The sequence below is a fragment of the Conger conger genome, chromosome 6 (genome assembly GCF_963514075.1).
Source record: "Conger conger chromosome 6, fConCon1.1, whole genome shotgun sequence".
In the NCBI taxonomy this organism is placed as follows: domain Eukaryota; kingdom Metazoa; phylum Chordata; class Actinopteri; order Anguilliformes; family Congridae; genus Conger; species Conger conger.
The window spans coordinates 60,170,091-60,194,533 of NC_083765.1; the positions used below are offsets into that span (position 1 = coordinate 60,170,091).

General features: G+C 44.0%; 2 protein-coding genes and 1 non-coding gene across 5 annotated transcripts in view; all 3 read left to right on the forward strand.

The window, feature by feature from the left end:
- Positions 1–721: 721 nt before the first annotated feature.
- LOC133131641 (coiled-coil domain-containing protein 39-like) lies at positions 722–16,768 on the forward strand. 3 transcript variants are annotated; one of them, XM_061247025.1, is made up of 22 exons: positions 722–871; positions 1,412–1,531; positions 2,234–2,380; positions 3,076–3,234; positions 3,398–3,490; positions 3,716–3,844; positions 4,777–4,968; positions 5,791–5,894; positions 6,258–6,390; positions 7,003–7,197; positions 7,786–7,950; positions 8,146–8,283; positions 9,290–9,498; positions 9,884–10,007; positions 10,097–10,253; positions 12,362–12,468; positions 13,153–13,293; positions 13,654–13,833; positions 14,221–14,291; positions 14,753–14,851; positions 15,376–15,477; positions 16,465–16,768. In XM_061247025.1, exons 1-22 carry the CDS (start codon positions 782–784, stop codon positions 16,637–16,639), a joined length of 3,030 nt encoding a protein of 1,009 aa, XP_061103009.1. In that variant the 5' UTR covers positions 722–781; the 3' UTR covers positions 16,640–16,768. The 3 variants fall into 3 exon arrangements, with proteins under 3 accessions (XP_061103009.1, XP_061103010.1, XP_061103011.1); XM_061247026.1 differs by having other exon boundaries at positions 14,756–14,851; XM_061247027.1 differs by lacking the exons at positions 722–871; positions 1,412–1,531 and adding an exon at positions 1,890–2,023.
- Positions 16,769–17,061: 293 nt separating this feature from the next.
- Positions 17,062–17,133, forward strand: trnah-gug (transfer RNA histidin (anticodon GUG)). Its single transcript has one exon. It is a non-coding gene; the product is annotated as a tRNA-His (tRNA).
- Positions 17,134–18,528: 1,395 nt separating this feature from the next.
- LOC133131080 (FERM domain-containing protein 5-like) overlaps positions 18,529–24,443 on the forward strand; it is a 94,222-nt gene continuing 88,307 nt past the window's right edge. Inside the window, exon 1 of the mRNA XM_061246204.1 lies at positions 18,529–18,844. Coding sequence (XP_061102188.1) covers positions 18,743–18,844 — 102 coding nt within the window. The 5' untranslated portion in view covers positions 18,529–18,742. The remainder of the gene's footprint in view (positions 18,845–24,443) is intronic.

Genomic DNA, 24,443 nt, shown 5'->3' on the forward strand with positions numbered 1-24,443 from the left:
ACTGTCAAACTAATACCTTCAAGACCTTCCAGTCAGATATACGGAAAAATGGCAGCTCTGTGAAATGTGATGGTTAAACTTCATACAACTTTCATAGTTGCCTTTCTTAGTGGTCAGACTTTTTATGAACACGGCCACATTACTTTTATAATCTGCATTCCAATTTATGGCAATTGTAAAAAGTGAATTTGTGGGTTCAATGTTTCATTATAAAAAGACAAAAAACAAAAAAACAAAGCCTTGTTCAAGCTTTGCGTCAGCCTAAATGTGCACGTGGCCTTACCTTAAAAGCCGGAATAGATCTGGCTAATTTTGTGAGCTCTCCCAATTTTATTAGGCTTTCACCTTGTGCCCAACTTATGGTCTGAAACAATTGGTAGCAGGTAATTTCTGGATTTTACATCAGGGTACATCGCCTCACGTAATTGCGAACCATATGCAGCACTTTAGCTAGTGTTAGCTAATTGTCACTCCATTGAGAATGCAACGACTTAACTTAGCAAACAGGTAGCCTAGCGCTTACTAACGCTTCTAAATCGACGTAGCACTACGAACTTTTCCCGCGTTCTTTTTTGAGCTCTCGTCGGGTTCTGTTCAACCGCCTAGTTCGTAGCAGTGGGTCGTGCTACTGTTTTAGCCTAGTTTACCACAACAGGTTTTTCAGAATTTCTGATTTTCTTAGCGTCACGTTGTGCCAATTTAGTGTGGAGTGTTCGCAGTTATTTACAAGAATTTGTGATAATTATATTAGTTGTTCGATTTAATTTACTTTACTTTAAAAATGGCAAACGTAATTTTTGCTGAAATGGGCTTTGGTGATATATACTCCCTTCCTATGGCAAATGCTGAAAACCAAGCACTGGAGAAAGAGGTGAGTTGGCATCTCCCTGAGGTTCCTTTAGTGAACGTTAACCTTTCCTTACGAGATTAATTTGACATCTCAAATTCCCCTAAATGACAATACTGGCTAAGAACCAAACCTCACGAAGATGGTGCATATTTGACGCCTTTTTTCCGTTCACAGGTCTGGCTGCAATCGCTGTGTAACGTTAATGTTACGAGAGAACATGTATAAATTGTGTCGTGCATCAGTGTGAATATGTAGCTACTTAATACAGTGTAAATATAAAATAATTAACGTCTCAATTATCACAATAATGCCAAGGATGTACTTTTTTTGTTGTTGCTATTTTGTTTCCGTAAGTGTAAGGAACACAGTTGATAATTATTCAATTAGCAAATCTATTTTTTGACCACCTCATTTATGATTCTAAAGATGATTCAAAACTTTTGAAGTGCATTTATTAGATCTATTTTTACCACATGATTCCAATGCTCTGTAAATACATACTCTGTATACTCTGTATTATGTACCGTCTGCTCTGACCTAACCCTCGTCTCTGCTCTCTAGCTTCAAATGAAGCGAAAAGAGAAATCTAACTTGCAGAATAAAATCAGCCAGCACCGAGAGACAGTCCAGGCCTTATCAGACTTTCTGAAAAACGTCAAACAGGAGCTACTTCACACACAGGTGCAGTAACTTCGTTGTCCAACACAAATAATCACGTGGGTGTGGTGTTGAAAACGAACGAACTGAACTGTGGCTGACTTGTGAAAAACAGAACTGGAACTGAATTGGGTAGTGTACAGTTAAAGACAAGCTGAAACAGAAGTTACAGCAGCACTTTTGCATCCACCTCCTGAAAAACTATTTTAATTTAGGTACATACACGCCCCACGTGTACCAATGGGGCGTGTATGTTGATCACGTCTCGATTTTCCGTTCCCCTCCGGCAGCTGTGCGCATCCTTATTTGACACCCCCCCCCCCCTCAATTGACTTCAGTCAAATCAACTCCCCGCCTTTCAAAAACTCGACCTGAAAGATCTGTTTCACTTCTGAATATATCACCGTTTCATCTTGTCAAACATTGGACACTAATGTTTTTAGTTTAGCTAAATGGCCAATAAAATACTAAATAGGGAACTAAAAGTTTAACTGAATGAAACTGACCATCCCACAGGTCTGTTCCTTTGTGTCTTTTTGTGTGTCTGTAAACTTTCCACATATGCATGTGTTGTGTGTGTTTATTTTTGTGTGTTGGTGTGTGCTTGTGGCTGTGCTCATGAATTTGTGTGTATATTTGTGTATGTGTACATGTTCATGTGCTTGTCTATGTGTCTGTGTGACCATGTGAGTGTCTCTGCGTGTGTGTTTGTGTGTGTTTACGCAGGCGCTCTCTAAGGCTGTGGAGAAGGAGGTAGAGTCTGAGGTGCATTTCCGAATCCTGGCTGACAGAGAGGTGGGCTGTCTGCAGCAGGAAACCACTCAGCTGGACAAGGAGCTGTGTCTTCTGCGGCAGAAAAAGAACACACTGGAGGTGAATTCACACCCAGTAAAGACCATTAAAGACTGAGGCTGAAACGCAAGTGAGAGCAGCACTGGCTCCCATCATATGACATATACACAAGTGAAACAGATCTTTCAGGGTGAATTTCTGAAGTTGATTTGACTGATGTCAATTGAGGATGGGGATTATCTGGAGAGCCAGAAGCAACTGAGGCAAGTCCTCCAATATGTTTGGAACAGCCTACCGGCCAATGTCTGAGAATGTTTGCATTTTAAAGGTGAAGGGTAGTTAGAAACTTGCCTAATTCTGTATCTGACATTCCTTAGTGAAATAGGACATTCTAATGGAACAGCCTTTCCATTGCTAATTTTATTAGGATTTTAAAGAACGCAAGTAGGTAATGCACACTGTCAACATTAGCTCAGGATGCAAGCGGTTGTCTGGCGATCGGAGAGTTGCTGGTTCTATCCCCCACTCTGGGTGTGTCAAAGTGTCCCTGAGCAAGATAGCTAACCCCAAATTGCTCCTGACAAGCTGGTTGGCACCTAACGTGGCAGCCTTTTGCTACTGGTGTGTGCGTGCGTGTATGAGGGAATATGTGAATAACATGCATTGATTTTAAAGTGCTTTGTGTAGCCCTATTTGCTGGAAAAAAGGCTATATAAATGTAGTCCATTTGCCATTCCGTGGCGATTCGTGACATGTCTCTTGGCATCTTGCCACAGAGTGAGATCCTCAAAGGCTCTCAGAAGCTGGAGAAGATGAAGACCCAGATTAACTGGGATCAGCAGACTCTGGATGACCGGCTGGAGGAATTTGCGCGGGAGGACGAGGACACGATGGTGCTGGCCAAATACTGCCGTCAGGACGAGGCCAGGATAAAGGTCAGACGCCGACAGTCCCACCGTTTAACCGTAGATTATAATCCTTTCAGGGAATGGACTGTGAAGCTCATAACAATCTGATATCCAGGGCTTCACTACATAGCGCTGTTTCAAAGTGACTTACTTTGGCAGTACGCTTAATGTGCATTTCCCATTGCTGCAGGAACTGACACTGAGCATTGACAAAACGACCGCGGAGATCAACCAGAAGCACAAGGCTCTGGACAAGGAGTGGACCAACACGATGGCCGCACAGGTTGAAAGCACCGATTCCTGCCTGTCTCAATGTCTTTGCACTGTTTTCTCAATGTCTGAACAAAATTACTGCCACCATCTGCCAATCAGAAGCACTGTACATGACAGAATGTCTTTTGAATATATTTGTAGTGTGCAGTCCTCACTCACTGTTACTCACCGCTGTGCGTTGCTTAAACTACTCCTTGTGCTTCTTTTTTCACCGTGTGTTATGTTTTGAGTGCAGGTGGCGCTGGACCGGACCACAGAGAACTTTCAGAGTGCCCACAGGGAGCGGCAGGAGCTCATCCACCAGTGGGAGAACGCCATCGAGCAGATGCGCAAGAGAGACTGCGGCATAGAGCAGTGCATCATGGTAACCAGTAGACGGTGCTAGCTAGGATGTATCACTGAGTGTGAATCAAGCAATTTGCTGTTGAGTCTGCCCGTTACCGCATTTTATATGGGAACCCTGTAGTTATAAAATGCAGTCAGCTTGCAGTTATAAAATGCAGTCAGTCTACTTGCAGGAAAAATGATATCTTGGGGCAGTGGTGCTGTTTCCATTGTGAGTTGACACTGGATAAGCATGTCTGCTTAATGCTAGTAAAGAAACTGTGCTAACAAAGACTGCTCGCTCAAATCCCAAGCGGGCTGATGTTGTCAGTAAAAAATCTGTTACGTTAATTCACGTAATTTTAAAGGTCCCACATTGTGGAAAATTATACATAGCAAGAAAATGTCATGGAGTTGAAGGTGCTATAAAAGCACTGTGAAAGCATCAAAATGCACGGTCCCCAAATACATCTACACAATCTACATGAAGAAAATGTGCATTTAAACGAGTCGTTTGGACTGTAAAGTTGAGATCACAGCGATACACTAATTTCCTTCAGCATGGTGCCATTGGAGCTGGAACAAATTCAAGCGCTTGGCACAGACTGCCTTCAGTTTGTTGGAACTAGCCAGCCAATCAGGACAGAGAGGTTCATTGATATCAATGCGCCTTCAATACACAGTCACTAAAATAGCCTGTTCTGGGTAAGGCTCAGGATAGGTGCTGGAGGGTTTTGAAACCATACAAACGTCTTATGGATTTCTGGACCTAAAATAAAATGCCGGAATGACGTACAATGTGGGACCTTTAATAGATTATGACATTGGCTCAGGAGGTAAGAGCAGTCATCTGGCAGTCGGAGGGTTGCAGGTTTGATCCTGCCCTGGGTGTGTCGAAGTGTCCCTGAGCAAGAGCAAGTATAGTGATGATCTAATGTAACGCTAACATGCTTAACCGTGTCCTCTGTCCAGTCTCTGTCCCAGGCGAATCAGGAGGTGCGGGAGCGTCAGGACATGCTTGCGGAGAAGAAGATGCAGCTGGAAAACCAGAAGAGTAACAACCAGGAGTACGAGAAGAAGGTCGTTGCCACCAAGAAGCTGGCGAGCCAACTGAGGGTGGAGTTTCAGGACAACGAGAGCCTCTGTGGTGAGCTGAAGAGCGAGGTGAGAGCCCCTTTACAGACCAAAGTGACACACTGCACAGCCACAACTGCCCTTTTACAGACCAAAGTGACACACTGCACAGCCACAACTGCCCCTTTACAGACCAAAGTGACACACTGCACAGCCACAACTGCCCCTTTACAGACCAAAGTGACACACTGCACAGCCACAACTGCCCTTTTACAGACCAAAGTGACACTGCACAGCCACAACTGCCCCTTTACAGACCAAAGTGACACACTGCACAGCCACAACTGCCCCTTTACAGACCAGCTGAGACCAAAGTGATACACTGCAAAGTATCTTAGTGTTATATTTAGATTTATTACTTTTTTGCTAAATGAGACAAAAAAGCTGCCAATGGGGTGAGAGAACTTCACATGTCAAGCAGACAGTAACTTAAAACAATCTAATATTTTCCATTTCAGAGAAAGAAATATGTTCTTAAGTCTTATTACAAGACTAAAAACACTTAAGGCAGCCATTGTATGATGCACACACAAGTGAAACGGCTCTTTCGGGAGGAGGTTTTGAAGGGCGTTTTGTTGATTCGACTGATGTCAAATGAGGAAGGGGGACGTCAAATATGAATGCGCACCGCTGCGTGAAACGGATATTGTTTGGAGGGGAACATAAAATTGACAGACGTTTGACCGACATACACTGGTGCACGATGACGTAAAATCTAAATTCTAACAGTTTTCCGGGAAGTAGATGGAAAAGCGCAGCTCCAACTGTTTCAGCTTGTCTTTGAAATATCCACCCAGATACGGACTGTTCCATTCATGTCTGATAGGGGGAACTTTCTCTTTTTTTGTTCAGTTTGAAGGCTTGCGGTGCACCGTGGAACAGGTGGCTACCAAAGTGGAAACTATGAGGTCACAGCTGACGAGCCTGAATAATGACAAGAAGGATAAAAGCTTCAAGTAAGCAGATTTCCACACGTTTCCAGAACATGCCAATCTCGTGCCCCTTCTCTGTTCACACAGGACTGCCATACAAGACAGAGAAACAAGGCAAGGGGTCTGCACTCATGTACAACGTTTTCATGTTCTGACTGCAGTACAGTCTTGAATTCTTATTCGTTTACTTTTTTGCTAAAGGCAATCTATAGCCAAGTGGCTAATTTGCTTGGTTGGTGGTTGAAACCCATGTAACTACAATGAGAACAGTGCAGCTGTGGGCCCTTGAGCAAGAGCCATAACCCCACATTTCTGGAGGGGGAACTGGCCCCTGCTTTCTCTAATCAATGGATGAAGTGACTGTAATGTAATATGTATTGTGCGCAGGCTGAAAAATGCCAAGCTCCTCATCGCGGTTCTGGGACAGAAGATGAAGGACGTGACCGAATCGGCCATTGGCGTGGAGGGGGTGGCTTCCATGATGGAGCGAATGGTGGAGGAGGAGGATCTGGCCAATATGGTGAGTTTTCTGGAAACGTGAAAACTTTTTCTCCAAACAGGGCTCCTTTTTTCAATTGATGTTCAATTGAATTAAAACCTTTATCCTAGTAGAGATGCTTTTCCTTTATCAAACGAGAACAATTTAGTGATTCCAAGCAACTAATTCACGTAAGGTCACGACAATAAATGGTTGGCATTTATATAGCGCCTTTATCCAAAGCGCTGTACAATTGATGCTTCTCATTCACCCATTCATACACACACTGACAGCAATTGGCTGCCATGCAAGGCACCAACCAGCTCATCAGGAGCATTTGGGGGTTAGGTGTCTTGCTCAGGGATACTTTGACTCAGCCCGGGCGGGGGATTGAACCGGCAACCCTCCGACTGCCAGACGACTGCTCTTACTGCCTGAGCCATGTCGCCCCACAGTACAGTTTTAATATTACCCTTCAATATTGCTTTGTCCCTCTAAACATTTGAAATTTGGCAGTTGACTAAACAGTTTTACTGTATATGCTGAGATTTCACAATCCATCATAATTCTTCTCCATTGTGTGTTTTCTCACCCCTGTGCTGTTATTGGCCTGCTTTTGCAACACCATTCTGTCTCTTTTGTTTTGTTGTGCAGGAGCTGGAGTCTATGACACATCACCAACGCAGGGTGCTGTCGCAGAAAGCCAAGGACTTGCAGGCCCTGAAAGCCAAGGAGGAGAACTTAATGGCCGAGATCTTCAGGACTCGAGATGTCCTCCGCAACCTGCTTCGCCACCTCAGGAATGTGGAGGACGATTACGTCAGAAACCAGGAGCTGATTGAAAGCCAGGTTAGGGACTCCAATTGCTTATGTTTCACCTCCTTCCTCCTTGTTCCTTACCTGATCCGGAAATCAATCGAGGTCCGCCATCTTTAAGAAAATTCCAACCCGATAAAGAGCTAGAAGCCGAGGTTAGGAGGCTCCCAAAGATTTATTGAGTGCATCCTTTGCAGAAGTATTTTTCTTTAATGAGTGACGCATAAATAATCAACCTGTGGATCCACCTCTCCCCATCTGCCATGCATCTGCTACGTCTGTGACGGAAGTGGCTTCAAAGAAGCAGAGACATCCCATTTTGCCTAATTCACATTTTCACATTTGAAACGGAGCATGGAAAGGAAGCAGGAGGTGAAAAATAAGCGATTGAAAGGAGCCCAAGGTCTTATTTCTACCCTTCTTACACTTGCTTTGACTTTGATTAACTCCGGACCGGTGTTTGAAGGGAGAAAAATGTTTCCTGTTTCCGAGAGCATCGGCCATGTTGGTGATCTCCATGACACAGTCAGATGCTGATACATATACGCTGCTGTAGAATAAATAGACATAGAGGAGTGTTGTGAGGTGCGCTCTACTGACCGTTGTTTATGTTTTCGACAGGACTGCCAGATCAAAGTGGTGAAAGAGAAGCAGAGGCGTCTAAAAGGTGGTCAGAATTCTCAGAAGGACCACGCCTTCAGACTGGAGCTGGCCGAATTGACCAAGAACTTCGAGGAGAAAAAGAGGACCACCATAATGCTGTCACAGCAGCTGAGAAGCTTGGAGGTACTATTATGATTCTAAATATTACTTTTGGAGGTACTATTAATATTAATAGGTACTGGGGCAGCCTGTAGCCTCGTAGCTAAGGTACATGACTGGGTCCTGGAAGTTTGGTCGTTCAAGTCCCAAGGCTTCTAGCAAACTTTTGCTTACCCATGTGGTGTTTTGGTCTTTTGTGAAAGCTACCCTGGGTTTCAGGTGGAGACTCGCTGTGTGAAGAAAACCGTTGAGAAGGTTGAAACACAGAAGGCGGACCTGTCCTCTAAGCTTGTGGAAATGGAGCTCTGTAATGAGGTTGCTGAAAGGGAATTTAAGAAGCTTATTCTAAAAACTCAGGTAAAGAAAACAAACATAAGTGGAACACCCTCCCCATTCTCCACCAGACAGGGTGGCACAATGCAAAAATACTTTCTAGTCCTGGATTCAATCAATATTTATCCTTTAAATCTAAATTTGTGTACATTTTCTATCAACATTTTCTTTTAAATTTTGTGAATCTGGGCTGTGGTGGTGCAACAGGCTTAGATGCAGCAGACTTGCGCTTCAGTTGCACACCGAGGACCGGGGTTCGATTCCCGGTCCTGCCAAAAGCCAAGTTTGGCCAGCTCACGTGGAGCCACATATTTGGCTCACTGCTCCAGTGGGAGGGTGTTGGCAGGGTTAGCTGATCGCCGCACAATAAGCACCTTGGACGCCTCGGAATCACGGACACGATTAGACAGATGAGACATCTTGAAGAAGGCGTGTCACTCTTCCTCAGCCCGCCAGGGGGCGGGGTGCCGGCGGTGTATCTAACACCAACTCTAATTGGAATAGAGGGGGATACAATTGGCTACTAAATTGGGAGAAAAATGGAAAAATCTGAAATAAAAATCGCCCCCCCACCCCCACACCACTCTGGGCTATGGAACATTGTTAAGAGACAATTCAAATCAATTACGTGAAATCATAACAAAATGAATGCTTGATGTTTCCGTGTAAATAATTTGGAGAAAGCTACAGTATTTACCCAATGAGACCAGGACAGAGAGTTGTGCAAGCATCTTTTAGCTGCAGTGAGGACTGCCATCCATGCACACAACAATGAGAGAATTTTATTAACAAATGACGCTTGAATGTACTTACAATTTGAATAAAATAAAGCCTAAACCCTGGGTCAAGCATGCTTGCTTCATGCTGTACATCCAACCAGGCATTTTCCTGGGATGCATTTCCAGACGCTTACTTACTATAGAAAAAACCTGTTAAATGATAATGGAACTAGTCATTGACACTAAAGGTCTCTTGTATGAGAACAGCTGAGGGTGCCCTTTAACTAGCGGTATGTGATGTCTTCTGTCAGGAATCCCTGCTGGAGGACAACATCCTGACGCTGGACACAAAGCGAGTCCGAGATCGCCTGCAGATTGAGACTGAGCGGGTGCTCTTTCTCGAGAAACAGAGGATGACCCTGGAGGCAGCGATGAGGGAGAAAGACCTGGAGGTGGACTTTAACAGAGACATGCTCCAAACGCAGGTCCGGATAAACAGCCAGAAGAATCAGCGTCTCAGGTACATTTCTCTGCTCTTTTTATACAATATCAGCTGTAGAGGTCTGTCTTCAAGCAGTCATAGCATGCAAAGGATATGCGACTAAGTACTAAACATGACTACTGTCTTTTACATAACATTAATATATCCCAAACGGAATGAAATATGTGTAAAAGGTGCTGTAAGTAACCAAGTGAAACACAAATGTCCTATACAGGAGAAAAAGGGCAAAAGCATGAACAACAATTAACAAACAAAAAATATTTCCCCAGTATAGGACATTTGAAGTCAGTGAATTTTGTTCCCAGATGATACTTTGCCAGCAGGTCACTGGCAGTGTCTACGAATGTTAAAGAATCAGTATTTTATGACGCCATTACTTTCCACTACTGCAATCACAAATCAGAATGGAGATGAATGAAAACCTGAGTAAAATCGACAAGATGAAGGTGAAATATGAGACCATTGCAGTGCCCATCATGCCTCCCGATGGAGAAGGAGGGCACTCACTGGAATATTACATGGTCCAGGTGAGTGTGGTCATCTCAGGTGTCCATTTCCTTTCCACGGTTTTGGCGGAACTCTGTTTGTTGTCTAAGATGGTTCACTTCTTCACCAGGCTGCGCAGGAGAAGGAGGAGCTCAAACGCAAGGGCGACAAACTCGACAAAAAAGTCAGCAAGAAGGAGACTGAGGTTGAGGCCCTGGAAAACACCCTGCACGCCATCAGCCACAGGACTGAGCACCGCAAGGTTTCCGGCCTGCTCAGCCAGTCCAGTGCGTTTATGACCAATGTTTATGACCACTGTTTCAGCATGCACAGCCAGTCCAGTGCGTTTATGACCATCGTTTCAGCATGCACAGCCAGTCCAGTGTGTTTATGAGCATTGTTTCAGCATGCACAGCCAGTCCAGTGTGTTTATGACCACTGTTTCAGCATGCACAGCCAGTCCAGTGCGTTTATGACCATCGTTTCAGCATGCACAGCCAGTCCAGTGTGTTTATGAGCATTGTTTCAGCATGCACAGCCAGTCCAGTGCGTTTATGAGCATTGTTTCAGCATGCACAGCCAGTCCAGTGCGTTTATGAGCATTGTTTCAGCATGCACAGCCAGTCCAGTGTGTTTATGAGCATTGTTTCAGCATGCACAGCCAGTCCAGTGTGTTTATGAGCATTGTTTCAGCATGCACAGCCAGTCCAGTGCGTTTATGAGCATTGTTTCAGCATGCACAGCCAGTCCAGTGTGTTTATGAGCATTGTTTCAGTATGCACAGCCAGTCCAGTGCGTTTATGAGCATTGTTTCAGCATGCACAGCCAGTCCAGTGTGTTTATGAGCATTGTTTCAGTATGCACAGCCAGTCCAGTGCGTTTATGACCAATGTTTATGACCACTGTTTCAGTATGCTCAGCCAGTCCAGTGTGTTTATGACCAATGTTTATGACCATCGTTTCAGCATGCTCAGCCAGTCCAGTGCGTTTATGAGCATTGTTTCAGCATGCACAGCCAGTCCAGTGCGTTTATGAGCATTGTTTCAGCATGCTCAGCCAGTCTAGTGAGTTTATGAGCATTGTTTCAGCATGCACAGCCAGTCCAGTGTGTTTATGAGCATTGTTTCAGCATGCACAGCCAGTCCAGTGCGTTTATGAGCATTGTTTCAGCATGCTCAGCCAGTCTAGTGAGTTTATGAGCATTGTTTCAGCATGCACAGCCAGTCCAGTGTGTTTATGAGCATTGTTTCAGCATGCACAGCCAGTCCAGTGCGTTTATGAGCATCGTTTCAGCATGCTCAGCCAGTCCAGTGCGTTTATGACCAATGTTTATGACCATCGTTTCAGCATGCTCAGCCAGTCCAGTGCGTTTATGACCAATGTTTATGACCATCGTTTCAGCATGCTCAGCCAGTCCAGTGCGTTTATGACCAATGTTTATGACCACTGTTTCAGTATGCTCAGCCAGTCCAGTGCGTTTATGAGCATTGTTTCAGTATGCTCAGGCAGTCCAGTGCGTTTATGACCACCGTTTCAGCATGCACAGCCAGTCCAGTGCGTTTATGAGCATTGTTTCAGCATGCACAGCCAGTCCAGTGCGTTTATGAGCATTGTTTCAGCATGCACAGCTAGTCCAGTGCGTTTATGACCAATGTTTATGACCACTGTTTCAGTATGCTCAGCCAGTCCAGTGCGTTTATGAGCATTGTTTCAGCATGCACAGCCAGTCCAGTGCGTTTATGAGCATTGTTTCAGCATGCACAGCCAGTCCAGTGCGTTTATGACCAATGTTTATGACCACTGTTTCAGTATGCTCAGCCAGTCCAGTGCGTTTATGAGCATCGTTTCAGCATGCTCAGCCAGTCCAGTGCGTTTATGACCAATGTTTATGACCATCGTTTCAGCATGCTCAGCCAGTCCAGTGCGTTTATGACCAATGTTTATGACCACCGTTTCAGCATGCTCAGCCAGTCCAGTGCGTTTATGAGCATTGTTTCAGCAGGCTCAGCCAGTCCAGTGCATTTATGAGCATTGTTTCAGCATGCTCAGGCAGTCCAGTGCGTTTATGACCACCGTTTCAGCATGCTCAGCCAGTCCAGTGCATTTATGAGCATTGTTTCAGCATGCACAGCCAGTCCAGTGCGTTTATGACCATCTTTTTAGGATGTTGCCCCAACTTTCTAGGCCTGCCATCCTTTTTTCACATTTAGCATTTGTACAAAATATACTCCCCTACCAACTGTTTCTTAAGAGTAAACTCTTAAATTGAATCATGAAAACCATTACTCGACTGAATAAACATGATCCCTAGATTCCTGTTTGTGGTGGCTGTGATGACGATATGAACAGCGGGAATGCTGTTACTGTACATACTGTATATCATTCTCTGTTACAGCTGAGGAATATGGAAAACATCTAGAGCTCGAGGACCAGAAGAGGGCTCTGGAGGGGAAGTGCAGATTCAAAATGAGGCAGATCAGAGAACTCCAACAAGACATTGCTGTGCGTCTGATTTAGCAATGTATCCATCACACGATTTTTAACGATTGCTACATCTATCTAAAACAGCACTTTTGCATAGTAAATCACAGGGACTGAATAGACACTGGATGCAATATGAATATCTGAGCAGAAAGGGCCAGAGCATGTCATGGAATATAGTGTAAATCTATGTGGCACCCTTTGGGACTGTTGCAAAAATGAGACGGGCACTGTTCAAGATGGATTTGCTGTCTGTGAGAAAGCGAGGGAGTGTTTATTTTCTTGCATAGTGCCAGAGCACAGACGTGGTTGATCCAAGTGTAAAGATTTGGCTATTGGAGGTTATTGTCCTTCGTAAACAAACGGCTCTATGATGTTTGCCGATTTTAAGAGCAGAGTGTATATACAATCACACCTCAAAAATCTCACACAGGTTGCAGATAAAAGGCACACAGGATTGTTCTGTTAGAAATCAAATACATTGTACTTACAACTAAACTTGACTCACAATGGGGAACCTTTGGGGAACCTTTATTAGCGCACTCAAAATTATTATCGCCGTTAGTGAATATAACTAATTTCACATGGTAAGAATTCACTTTAGTAATGGCACAGTAGCTTCTTGTTTGCACCTTGCTACTGACGGGACTGAGCTAAATGTGTCTGCCTCGATCAGGATTAAATGTGGTAAAATCTCACCCACAGGGCGTGAACAACTCACTTGATGACCTCCATCAAGAGGAAGTCACATTGAAGGAACAAAGGAATGAGAATTGCACTAAGATCCTGACCCTAAACAAAGAACTGGAATCTCAGAAAGAAAGGCTTGATCGAGTCGCAAAGCAGGTTTGTCAGTTCAAGATCATGATGAGGATCCAAACCTTTTACATTCGTTAAGCCTCATCGCCATCACTTCATCGCTGTCCTTCTCGACAGATTCCCTAAACGCAGATCTGTTTGGACTGACGCGGGTTTTTACCTGTACCGTTCTTTATATTTAATTTTGACGACAACAACATAGTGAAAACAACATACAGTGACAGTATGTTTATTGCATTCGGTGACATTTTGTTCTGATTTTGTTCCATCCTATATTTTGTTTTATCCTATATGTTGTCAGTTGCTCAGGGAGAGGGCTAAATAAATTATTATAAGGTACACAGACATATACAAATGGAACGGCTGACTTCTCACCTCTGATCACAGTGCTCAAGACTGACTGGAGACATTCGCTCATCCCAGAAGACCAAGAGCAAGACCAGAGAGGAATATGAAATAGACCTGTGTCAGCTGAAGGACTTTGAAAAAATAGTGGAGAGGATGCTGCTCGAGGCTATGGACGAGGACCCAGACCTGAGATCTGTCCTGCAGACTCATTTTCAGGAGGTCAGGTTTGCTTTCAGTGCAGAACCCATCTAGTGAGACAAAAATATGATGATCCAGTGATATCTAGGTAGCTAATGCCAGGAAAAAACGTGACGCATAATTGGCCAGTGTCAAGTGTTTTTCTCCTTTTTTATTTTCCTTGCTCAACCCATTGGAAGAGGCTAGAAAAACAAGTGAAGATGGGGAAATCAGTATTGCAAAATTGCAAGAAGATAGGAGTATTTGTTTAAAAAGCTGATAGTGTGAAAATGGCCATTTTGTTCAAAATTATCAGTTCTCAAATTGACAGAATCGCTATGGGGGAAATTATACTCAACATGTAAACCCTGCAGTCTTGCGTCTTGTTATTTGGTGAAACTTATATTTTCTCCGGCTTTATTTCCACAGAATAACCTGCCTTTGCCTGAATCTGTGTTCCCAATAGCCATTCATCTGACCCCTGGTTCCAGGTCTTCTGGGTATGCACTAACAATGCTAGCATCAGAGTGTATTGACTTAGCAAATGCACTTGTTCAGGGCAAGTCACATGGCTATCTGCTTCTATGTAATATATGCGGAGCAAACAGCTTTATATTTACAGACACAATCGGAAACAAGGGCTAGGGTCCAGGGTAGTGCCACACCCAGGGTTTTAATCTAATGCAGTATGTTACACTATAACAAGTTTAAGACCTCTTTTCAAAAGGCACTGTATCATTGAGATAATACTGTGCACTTGTGGGACAAGTGTAAGGGGCAGCCTGTAGCTATAAACAGATCTATGGGCCCTTGAGCAAGGCCCTTAAACCCACATTGGTCCCCGGGCGCTGCACACTGCTCCTCAGTAACTAGGATGGGGTCAAACGAGGGGACAAATTACCCCACGGAGTTCAAAAGTATATCTTCTTATGTTCTTAATTGTATTTAATTTCATTTCCAGCAGTAGCAGCATCAGGGCTGACTCCCCTCCACCACGGCTATCTAAACCAGGCAGTCGCGTTAGCTCTGCTTCCAGCGCCACGTCTCCTGTGAGAGTCAGGTAAGGGGCACAGCTAGCTCTCGTGACCCAGGACCTTCAGAAAAGGCTTGTCCACAGTGACAGCCCCACACAGAGAACACAAGCAGCTGAAGCAATTTTTCCCTTTGGAATTGTTTTTTTAACATGTCTTCAATGACTTAGATTCAATACTCTAAACCATCTGTTTGTTTTTTTTTAAAGACAGACATATAAGTTTGAATATCATTTCTGTTTTCAGATTGAATGCCTTTCTCAATGCATAACTTGTTGGCGTGCATTTTTTTTTGAGGAGTGGTGATGTTTTGACGATTTTAAGAATTGAGTAATTTAATGGAAATAAATGTTATATCCGATAATAGATGTAAATTGAAATCAGTTACATTTACACAACCAAATGATTTTATCAGCTGGCTTGATTTCTTCCAAGTCAGTTCTGAATGACTGGGTGGAGCCGCTCTAAATAATAGCCTGTTAATTGTTTTATTTTCATTGTATTTTAGTTTTGGAGAATCTCATTCGATGTTTGAGTGCATTTGCTGTGCTAGGTCTGCCGGCAGTGTCCGCTTTCGGGCCGAGTCTCCTGCCCTGCACGTGCCCAAACCCGGCAGCCGCCTCAGCTCCGCCCGCAGCTCTCTGTCCTCCCTCAGGTGAGACTCAAAATACTCTCACCTTCAAAAGTCATGAAAAAAGGGCTGTGTTTACCTTTCCCCACTCTTATTAACCCTTATTCAGTCCCAAGAGTGCCATCTGGCACTCAAGCATAACTTGGTACTGGTTACCAAGAGCCCCCAAAAGCTAGTTTCATGGTTATTTCACTATTTCTACAATACAGCTTTTAATATTATGTTTTTCATAGGGTTGTCAAATTTAACATGTTATTTTTTCTTTCCAGCAAGTGTACATGTTGTCAGTATTCCCTGTAGCACAGGAAGGTATCAAACCAAGGGCTACTATAAGATGACTTTCTGATTCTGGTACTGCAATGAAAACATGAATTCATTTAAATAATTTGGTTTGCAAACATTGTTTTCATATTGCGGCAGCTGCAATAAGTTCTTCACCAGGACAACCATTGTTATTTTCAGGTTTCGTGTGTGTGTGTGTGTGTGTGTGTGTGATGTCTGCTAAAATGTTGGACTCCTAAATGGGTTGTTATTTCATTTGAACTTCATGACTTAAAGCCATTTAGCCAACGAATATGTTCCATACTGTATCAGCATAATTTACGGCTGAATCTAATTTCCGATAGAGATCCATTCAAAAGAGTTATAGTATTGCCTGTGGACAACCAGAAGATAAGATATCCAGACTCTGATGATGGTGATAGGTCACAGATATCAGGAAGTCATGGCCTGCAAATGATATGCAACAAAATGCTAAATGCAAAAGACTAAACATTGATGTGTCCCAAACATTTTGGTGCCCTGAAATGGGGGGAGTAATTTGTACACGGTGAGACCAAAATGTATAAAAAGCCCTTCATTAACATCTGACAATGTGCGGTTTAACTGCATGATTTTTCAAATTTAAAATCTCAAATTATGGAGGACAGGGGCAAGTCATTATATACGATCCTCTGCCCTTGTTACATTTGTGGTGTGTGCGTATGTATGTGTGCATTTGTGTCTCTGCAGTGGATGTCCCAGAACTTCTGGCCCACGATCCCCCCATGTAAAGAAGGTTGACCTGGGGCTGCAGCTGATGGTGAGCAGTGCCTTTTCTGCCACCACCCCACGGGGAAGCAGGCCTGGGGGCTCGGGAACCAGCAGGAGCACCCCAAAGAAGAAGTCCCAGAGGAAATCCACTTAGTGCCGCCACTGTCTCTGTATAATATATATAATATAAAGACGCAGCCATTGAAAGCCCTGTGCAGGAAGAATGTTTTTTCAATTTTCACCTGAATGCGTTTTTAATGAATCCAGTGGAACTGTTGCCACTTGATAAATTAGTTCTCCCAGGAATCATTAAATGTTTCAAATAAATACAACCCATTGTTACAAAATGTGTAAAATAACAACTCGCACTCCTATAATTATTAGACGAAGAATGTAAAATTTGACAGAAATTGAACCTACCGCCAGGAGCAAGGTGTTGTAGTTGAATTTAAGACATTTGAAAGGTTCAATGTTTCTTTGAAATGTTAAAATGCCCTCCGTATACGCTCATTCTTACAGTATGTTCAGTATACATTGAGGAAAATGGTCCGTCGGCGCCATGCGTCCTGGTAGCTCGCCGTGATCGTATAGTGGTTAGTACTCTGCGTTGTGGCCGCAGCAACCTCGGTTCGAATCCGAGTCACGGCATTGTGGTACAATGTCACGGCAATGGACGTTCTTTTTATGAAAGACCAGTTCGTCTTGATAAATTGCATTAAATAAAGCCTTATTTCGCTCATCGAATTAAATAATTTCTGAAAAAATATATGCCTGACTTTTTCAATTATGTGTGCTTGTTTTATCCTTTGACAGCACGGATGCAATCCTAAATTTCTTCGCACCGATTTTTTTCGGAGTCGCACAGAAGAAGTTAAAAGAAAACCACATAGTTGTGTAGGAAAAAAAGTATTGTATAGTATAGTATAATAGACCCACCGTTGATGACATTTCCTGCACCATCAGTGAACCACCAGGGGGAGCTAGTTCCTTTTTTGGAGCAAGCCTTCATATGATTCAGGTAAATTAACGTTATTCGTATTCTCTATCTGATCTGTACTCAGTTCTTAGATTATTTCACCCACCCTTTCAGTGTGTTTGGCATTACCCACTAGATTTTAGTTGTAAGATTTTATTTTTCTTCCTTTTTTTTTACCGAGCGGCAGACTTGAACAGTAGCTAATTATGGACAGCAGTCTACAACGAGTCCACTCTTGGACCATGCATCAGACAACAGACCACCAGCTGCAACGGCCTGACAGTGATATAGTATTCAGACTCCCCCTAGCGAAGCAAGTAACAAATTGCATTAGTTCGTTTGCATAATGTAAAATGTACACTATGTACGTTTATGTAGCTAATCTGTAGCTACCAACAGAATGTCACGTAGGTTTTTTCAAGTATATTACTTTTAAGATATTACTGCATTTAAGGTTTTTATGTGGTAATCTAATGATTTCATCCTAAAATATGGTTATTCATGCAGCCTCGTATTTTTAATCTGCTTAATAGTTATAGCCCATTCATAACGGCAAATTCAATTTGAACTATTTGAGCGCTAAATTATGTAAATAGTTGCTATATTTCACTCATCCGTATTTATGCTACTTCGAGATTAGTCAATTGCAAATTAGTTTCACTTTAAATATAGACTGCTCGAACAATTTTAAATGAATTAAGTTTTAGTTTTTGTGTCAGGCATTGCACCTTGTGCACCCGGTGTGACTAAACGTCATCAAAATCTGTGGCACACACGGCACAACACCGCAGAAAAGGCTACCACAGTTCCACTATGCTCAGAAGGGTATCCAAAAGCGAGAGACAGGGATTCCAAATTTGCTCTTCGCCCTACTGCAATTGGAAAGAAACGTTTTTCTGTTGTCAGATGCGAATGCCACTTACTAAAACTGGCAAGCCCCATTGGTTTTCGGTGACGCCACTCTATACCGCTAGACCCGCCCCATATCTCAAGTAGCAATCGGCGAATGGTGAATCGTTCAGAGTTCTGATTACACCACACCAGAGCAGTGATTCTAGCAGCGGAATTGACCGCGTTTCAATGGTTGCACACAGTCGCGGACTTGCCAGCGTGCTTGCATCAACCAAGTAACGATGCTTAAATCTTGCGTCTTGGCTGCAGACTTATACTCCTATTCAGCTGGGTGACCGGACCGAAGAAAGCGTAAATGTGACATTACTTCTATGTTGTGCTCAGTTTATTGTTCTGGTCCCAGTCGTAGACCAGCAATTGTGTAAGAAGATGTTGAGTCGACTGATGAGCGGAAGCATCAGAAATCTGGAGAGAGAATACAATTGCACCGTCAGGCTTCTGGATGATACGGAATATACATGCACTATCCAGGTTAGTGTAAATAGCCTACTGGTAAAAACAGCTACCATAATGGAAGGTACATCCTCCCTGCGCAGATTGAACAACGATCACGACTGGTAGCACCAAAGCTTTGTTTGGTGGTCAGGGAAGAAACGTGCTGGTACTGTGATAACTGCTGCAGGTTCCTGCATCCCGCGGGTCCGGCGTCTCCATCCGTAGTATTTGTCTGAGGTCGCCAATGATCAATAGCGATTTCCTTCTCATCCGCGACATTGTGCAGCCTAACTGATCAATGCTGTAGGGGTTTGGGGCTAATATCTTTTTGTAATGCATTTGTGGAGGGTGATATGTGTTTTAACGGCGGATTGGAGTGGTATATAACGCATTATAGTAGGAGCTAGCTGTCTACATTCTTGTTTCGAATACCGTGCCACAAATCGACCAAACTAGAATAAGGTCATCGTCACTGTTGCAACCTGTGTAACTTTACCAAAATACTGTGATGAGCTATTCAATGTTTTGTTTCTGTCGTCGTGTCGCGATGCACGAAGGACAGGTTCGTTCAAAGAACGAAGAGCACACGTTCGGCCCTTTTGAGATAGTCTTCAGTGCTCGATATACCCAATATGTGTCAGTATTAGTATCTTTATGTTCCTGATATTTAAACAGAAGTTGTGCATAAAACGAGGATCTAACTGGACATACAAACATTACAGTCTGCCTTTCGTGAACTGCAGCTATATGACGACAGCTGATACGTGAAGTGGAAACTTATTAGCTATGCTCTGCCTTTAGAATAGGCTACAGGTAAATGGTTCTCATTAATATGTATAGATCAGTTAAAAGGCATCGTGTGTACGCTTATTTGACCTTGCAAAGTATCCTAGGCTGCGATAAAAGCGCATTGTGAAGAATGTTGTGATTCGTATTTCTATTCCATAGCCTGCCTTGCCTACTATGCAGTGAGGAGTGTTCGGGATGTTTGGAATTAGATTTATTGTTCTGCGTTATTATATTATCACAGTGCCATTTTAAGAGGCTACGGGGCAGAGGGGTAACGCAAGGATAAGTACGCTCTACTGGCCTCTTTTGACAACTGAACGGGCATTCCGATGTGCTTCCGTAATAAAGAAATATGGAATTCCAAAGGCTTTTGCAAACGGCAATGAAACCCGCGCAATGAGAATATGTTGCATTGATATTCGCTAGCCTTTTTCTTAAATTCTGCATCCTATTCTGAAATTGTGTCAAGTAAACCGAATTGCACGACTGAAGGATTTAATACCCAGTCGTAAAAACTATATTAACTGTGTATGCTACAGCTATAAAACCTTTATCCGTAACGTTTAACCTAGGATATTGAAAACTGGTGCTCACCAAAAGTCTTAAACAACTCGTTATTGATCACGAATCACTCCTATTTTCTCGTATACCCCCATAGAGCATGAATAGCCTAACTACCAAGTAGAGGCAATGTGTAGGCCTACAGTCATCTCCAATCTCAAACGCATGGCGCTATGTAGCTATAAAATGACAATTTTCGACGCTTCAGCCTGGAAGATAATTGAGACTCAGGGGCATTGCATGCTGTTTTCAGCCTTAGATGATCTGAGACTAATACCTGGAGAAGAAACGGTCGTCACAGTGAGAGGTCTCTAGTGATGCCGGATTATTGCTGCGTTTGGCGCAAGTTAAATCCCTTTCAGAATAAATTGACCCTTTCCAGAAACACTTTGTGCCAGCGTCTGTGTATATGACGGAGGGACAGTTAAGACTGATTGGTATGTGGTGAGCCTGTGTATGCATTAGAAATGTCTCAAGAGTCAGATGCATCCAGTTCTAGACTAATATTGCATTATAGATACATATTTCAGCACAATGTAGGAATGCATCACAATGTTGCTGTAAGAGTTTTGCCCGTTTGAATAGAGATATAAATCATTTATTAGTGAAAATCGATTTATTTTAAAACTCTGTGGCAGTGTTATGATATGAAATTATGTTGGTGGGCTTTGTACTGCAGGTCATACCGTGTGTTGATATATCCTGCCTTTGCCATTGGTCCTGCTGTGAAAGGTGTATGTAATCGTTTCTCTTCCATTCATTGGTTACCTGGCTCTTCAGAGACTGGCAGGGGGCTCCCTGGTCTGATCTTACCTCAGGGGGATTGTTGCATCCTTCCAGTACATCAAATGCAACCTCAAAGCGCTCATCATTTCTATGCTGCAGTAATCTTGACAGAACTGATATTGAAATGTTGAAGGCCACCTTTGAGAGAGACATAAAAAATACCATATCCGATGTCATTGTGAAGAAGGGATTTCCTCTTTCATTGAGAGGGATCAATCGCTAACCCTTTCTGGGTCAACATTTCTCCTCTTTTTGATATTAAGAGACAAATCTCAACAAAAGCTTGACAGACTTTTATTTAATCTGGGAGTCGGTGTGAGTACAGGAAGTGAAATAAGATTACATCCGCGGTGAATGAAAGTTGGTTTGGCGAGATGGAAAGAGGGCCAGCTGTATGAGAACACATCTTGTGGTAGAAAAATATACAACTGTGCTGCTGAGAGCTGTTCGGAGGCCATTGGCGGCGGCGGTCAGGTGGGCTGCCGGGCCCTGCAGGTGTGCGCGGAGCAGCGGCAGGAACGTTCTGGAAGGAGAGTGTCACGGGGGGAGAGGCGGAGCAGAGTGCTCCAGGTCTCCTCTCCGGCGGGAGTCAGGTGAGACGGCAGTCAGGTCCCACCCTGAGGTCAGTCCATTAAAGTGTGTCTGTTACCGTTCTGATCAACAAAGTGTTGATTAGACCAAACAGTTAATTAGAATAAGCAGGGGCCAATCCCCCCTGGAGCAATACGGGGTTAAGGCCCAACAGCTGCACTGATATTATTGTGGCTACACTGGGGTTGAACCACCAGTCTTCCAGGTTCCAGTCATGTACCGTAGCCACTAGGCTGTAGGCTGCCCCCAATGTTCCCCCCTCCTCTGACCCTGTAAGCCATGGGGGAAGGGGCCGGACCCCTCCCTGATCTGTACCTAACCCATCTGAAGCATCAGGAGGCAGCCCAGGGATTCAGGTGGGACACCTAGGCGGGATGTGCAGCTTGATTTGAATAACTAGGTCACCCTTTTTCTCTCGCTGAGGTATGTATTACACAAAAAACTGGGAACCAATCCCTCCTGGATTTTTAAAAATGTTTTTTCCCTTCCTGCTGCACCCGGATGTTTTTCTGAACTGCTGGAGCAGCTGTTGTGTCTGGCCCGTGGTGATGCTCTGCTTACCCTGCTGTAGAGTGAATCAGAGCAGGTGAATCAGAGCAGGTGAATCAGAGCAGGTGAGTCAGTGCAGGTGAATCAGAGCAGGTGAGTCAGTGCAGGTTTGGATCCTGCCAAAGCTGCCCTGTGTGGCATTGGCTGCTGTGCTTCACTATGCCACACACAGCATGGTGAAGCAGGGCAGCCAATGCCACACACAGCATGGTGAAGCAGGGCAGCCAATGCCACACACAGCATAGTGAAGCAGGGCAGCCAATGCCACACACAGCATAGTGAAGCAGGGCAGCCAATGCCACACACAGCATGGTGAAGCAGGGCAGCCAATGCCACACACAGCATGGTGAAGCAGGGCAGCCAATGCCACACACAGCATAGTGAAGCAGGGCAGCCAATGCCACACACAGCATAGTGAAGCAGGGCAGCTAATGCCACACACAGCATAGTGAAGCAGGGCAGCTAATGCCACACACAGCATGGTGAGACACAGCAGCCAGTGCCACACACAGCATGGTGAAGCAGGGCAGCTAATGCCACACACAGCATGGTGAAGCAGGGCAGCCAATGCCACACACAGCATAGTGAAGCAGGGCAGCCAATGCCACACACAGCATAGTGAAGCAGGGCAGCTAATGCCACACACAGCATGGTGAAGCACAGCAGCCAGTGCCACACACAGCATTGTGAAAACGTTTTTCTATTTGGTTTTGCAAAAAGGTCACTTGAAAGGTCAATATTTATTGGTGGCATAGCTGATTTTACTCTGATGAATTGGGGATATTTTGCTGGGGCAGCATGGGGCCTTGTGGCCAAGTTGCATCACTGAGATCTGGAAGGTTGGTGGGTTCAGGCCCCAGCGTAGCCACAGGAAGATCAGTGCAGCTGTTGGGCCTTGAGCAAGGCATTTAACCCTACATTGCTCCAGGGCTAGTTGTCTTCTGCTTAGTCTGATCGATTGTAAGTTGCTTTGGATAAATAACTGTGTACAAGAAGTATGGAGAGGGGTGTGTGCATTCAGGGGACTCGGAAACAGAAGTGCCGTCATTCACTCCACCAGGCCCTGCGGTTTCACTCCACCAGATCTTCAGCGCCTGAGCATTGAGAGGCTCCTCACATCTGGGGGTCACCCATGAACAGTGGACAGGCTGCCGTAGCGTGGTGGAGGGAGCGAGTGTCCGACAGCGTACGGGTGAAAGCTGGGGACACAGGAATCCTCTAAGCATCAAATCATCCAGTGACTGGAACTTCTCCCCCAGCACGAGAAGTGCCATGGCGCACAGAACAGTCAGCCTGGCTCCCCAGAGTCAACAATAATAAATGAGTGAAGAAGATTTTCTTCTTTTCTCATTGACATTATCAAGGGTAAATACGCTTAAGTCAGATTTTCTCAACATTGCGTAGTCTGCATATAACAGATGTGAGAGCAAAATTAGGGAAAGTAAAGTTGGTGCTGGAGATCTTTAGCTAGAATATAATTAGTGATAATACTGTAATTTAATATAGGAGTAAACCAGGCCCCGTGTTTCAGTGTCTGTATTATGCTGTAGAATTTAGCTTTAATTATCAGCAATATTTATGCTTGGGTCCATTTTTTTAATTTTTTAATTTTTTAATTTTTTAATTTTTTAATTTTTTAATTTTTTAATTTAGTAATTTAGTAATGTTTTCATTATTCATGCAGAACCTCAAGTTGTCCTCAGCCCACAGCTTGCTGGTCCGTGATTGGCTTAGTGGATAGGGACCCTTCGCTGGAGGCCAATCAGGATTTGAACTGTAGCAATTAATTGAGGGTGATGACTCAAATCACATCAATTTCCAATCAACGGCCATTGCCAACTTGGTAGTTTAGATGATTTCTCACCAGTTATAACAAGAATCTGCACTTAGCCTTGCAAAGCATTATTATGAGTTGGAGCTGATTGTTTTATGTGAAGTGCATGAACCGGCATTCGGTCTGAACGAATGGGGCATGATAAGAGATGGGAATCATGCTGTGAGTTGCCCTTCATGCCAACTCGCTCAGAGCCTGAGAGGAACGCACAGGTTTGTGTGTCATTTAGAATGGTTGAAGTGCTGTTTGTCGCAGTGCATTGTGGGAGACGTGCTTTGTGTCTTCAGACAGTGTTGGTTCCTGCTGGCAGCCCTCCTCGTCCTGGCAGCCTGCCTCGCTGGGGTCAGTATTACTGCACTGCAGCGTGGGTCAAGAGCTCTGCTGAGCTGTGTCTTCAACCTCAAAACCTGCGCTCCAGCATAATTTTAATGTGGTCCTATAAAACCTGTTATTGAAGATGGGCTGCTGTCTCGGAGCAGCAGGCCTTTTTGTACACCAAGGTGTGTGTGTCTGTGTGCGTATGTG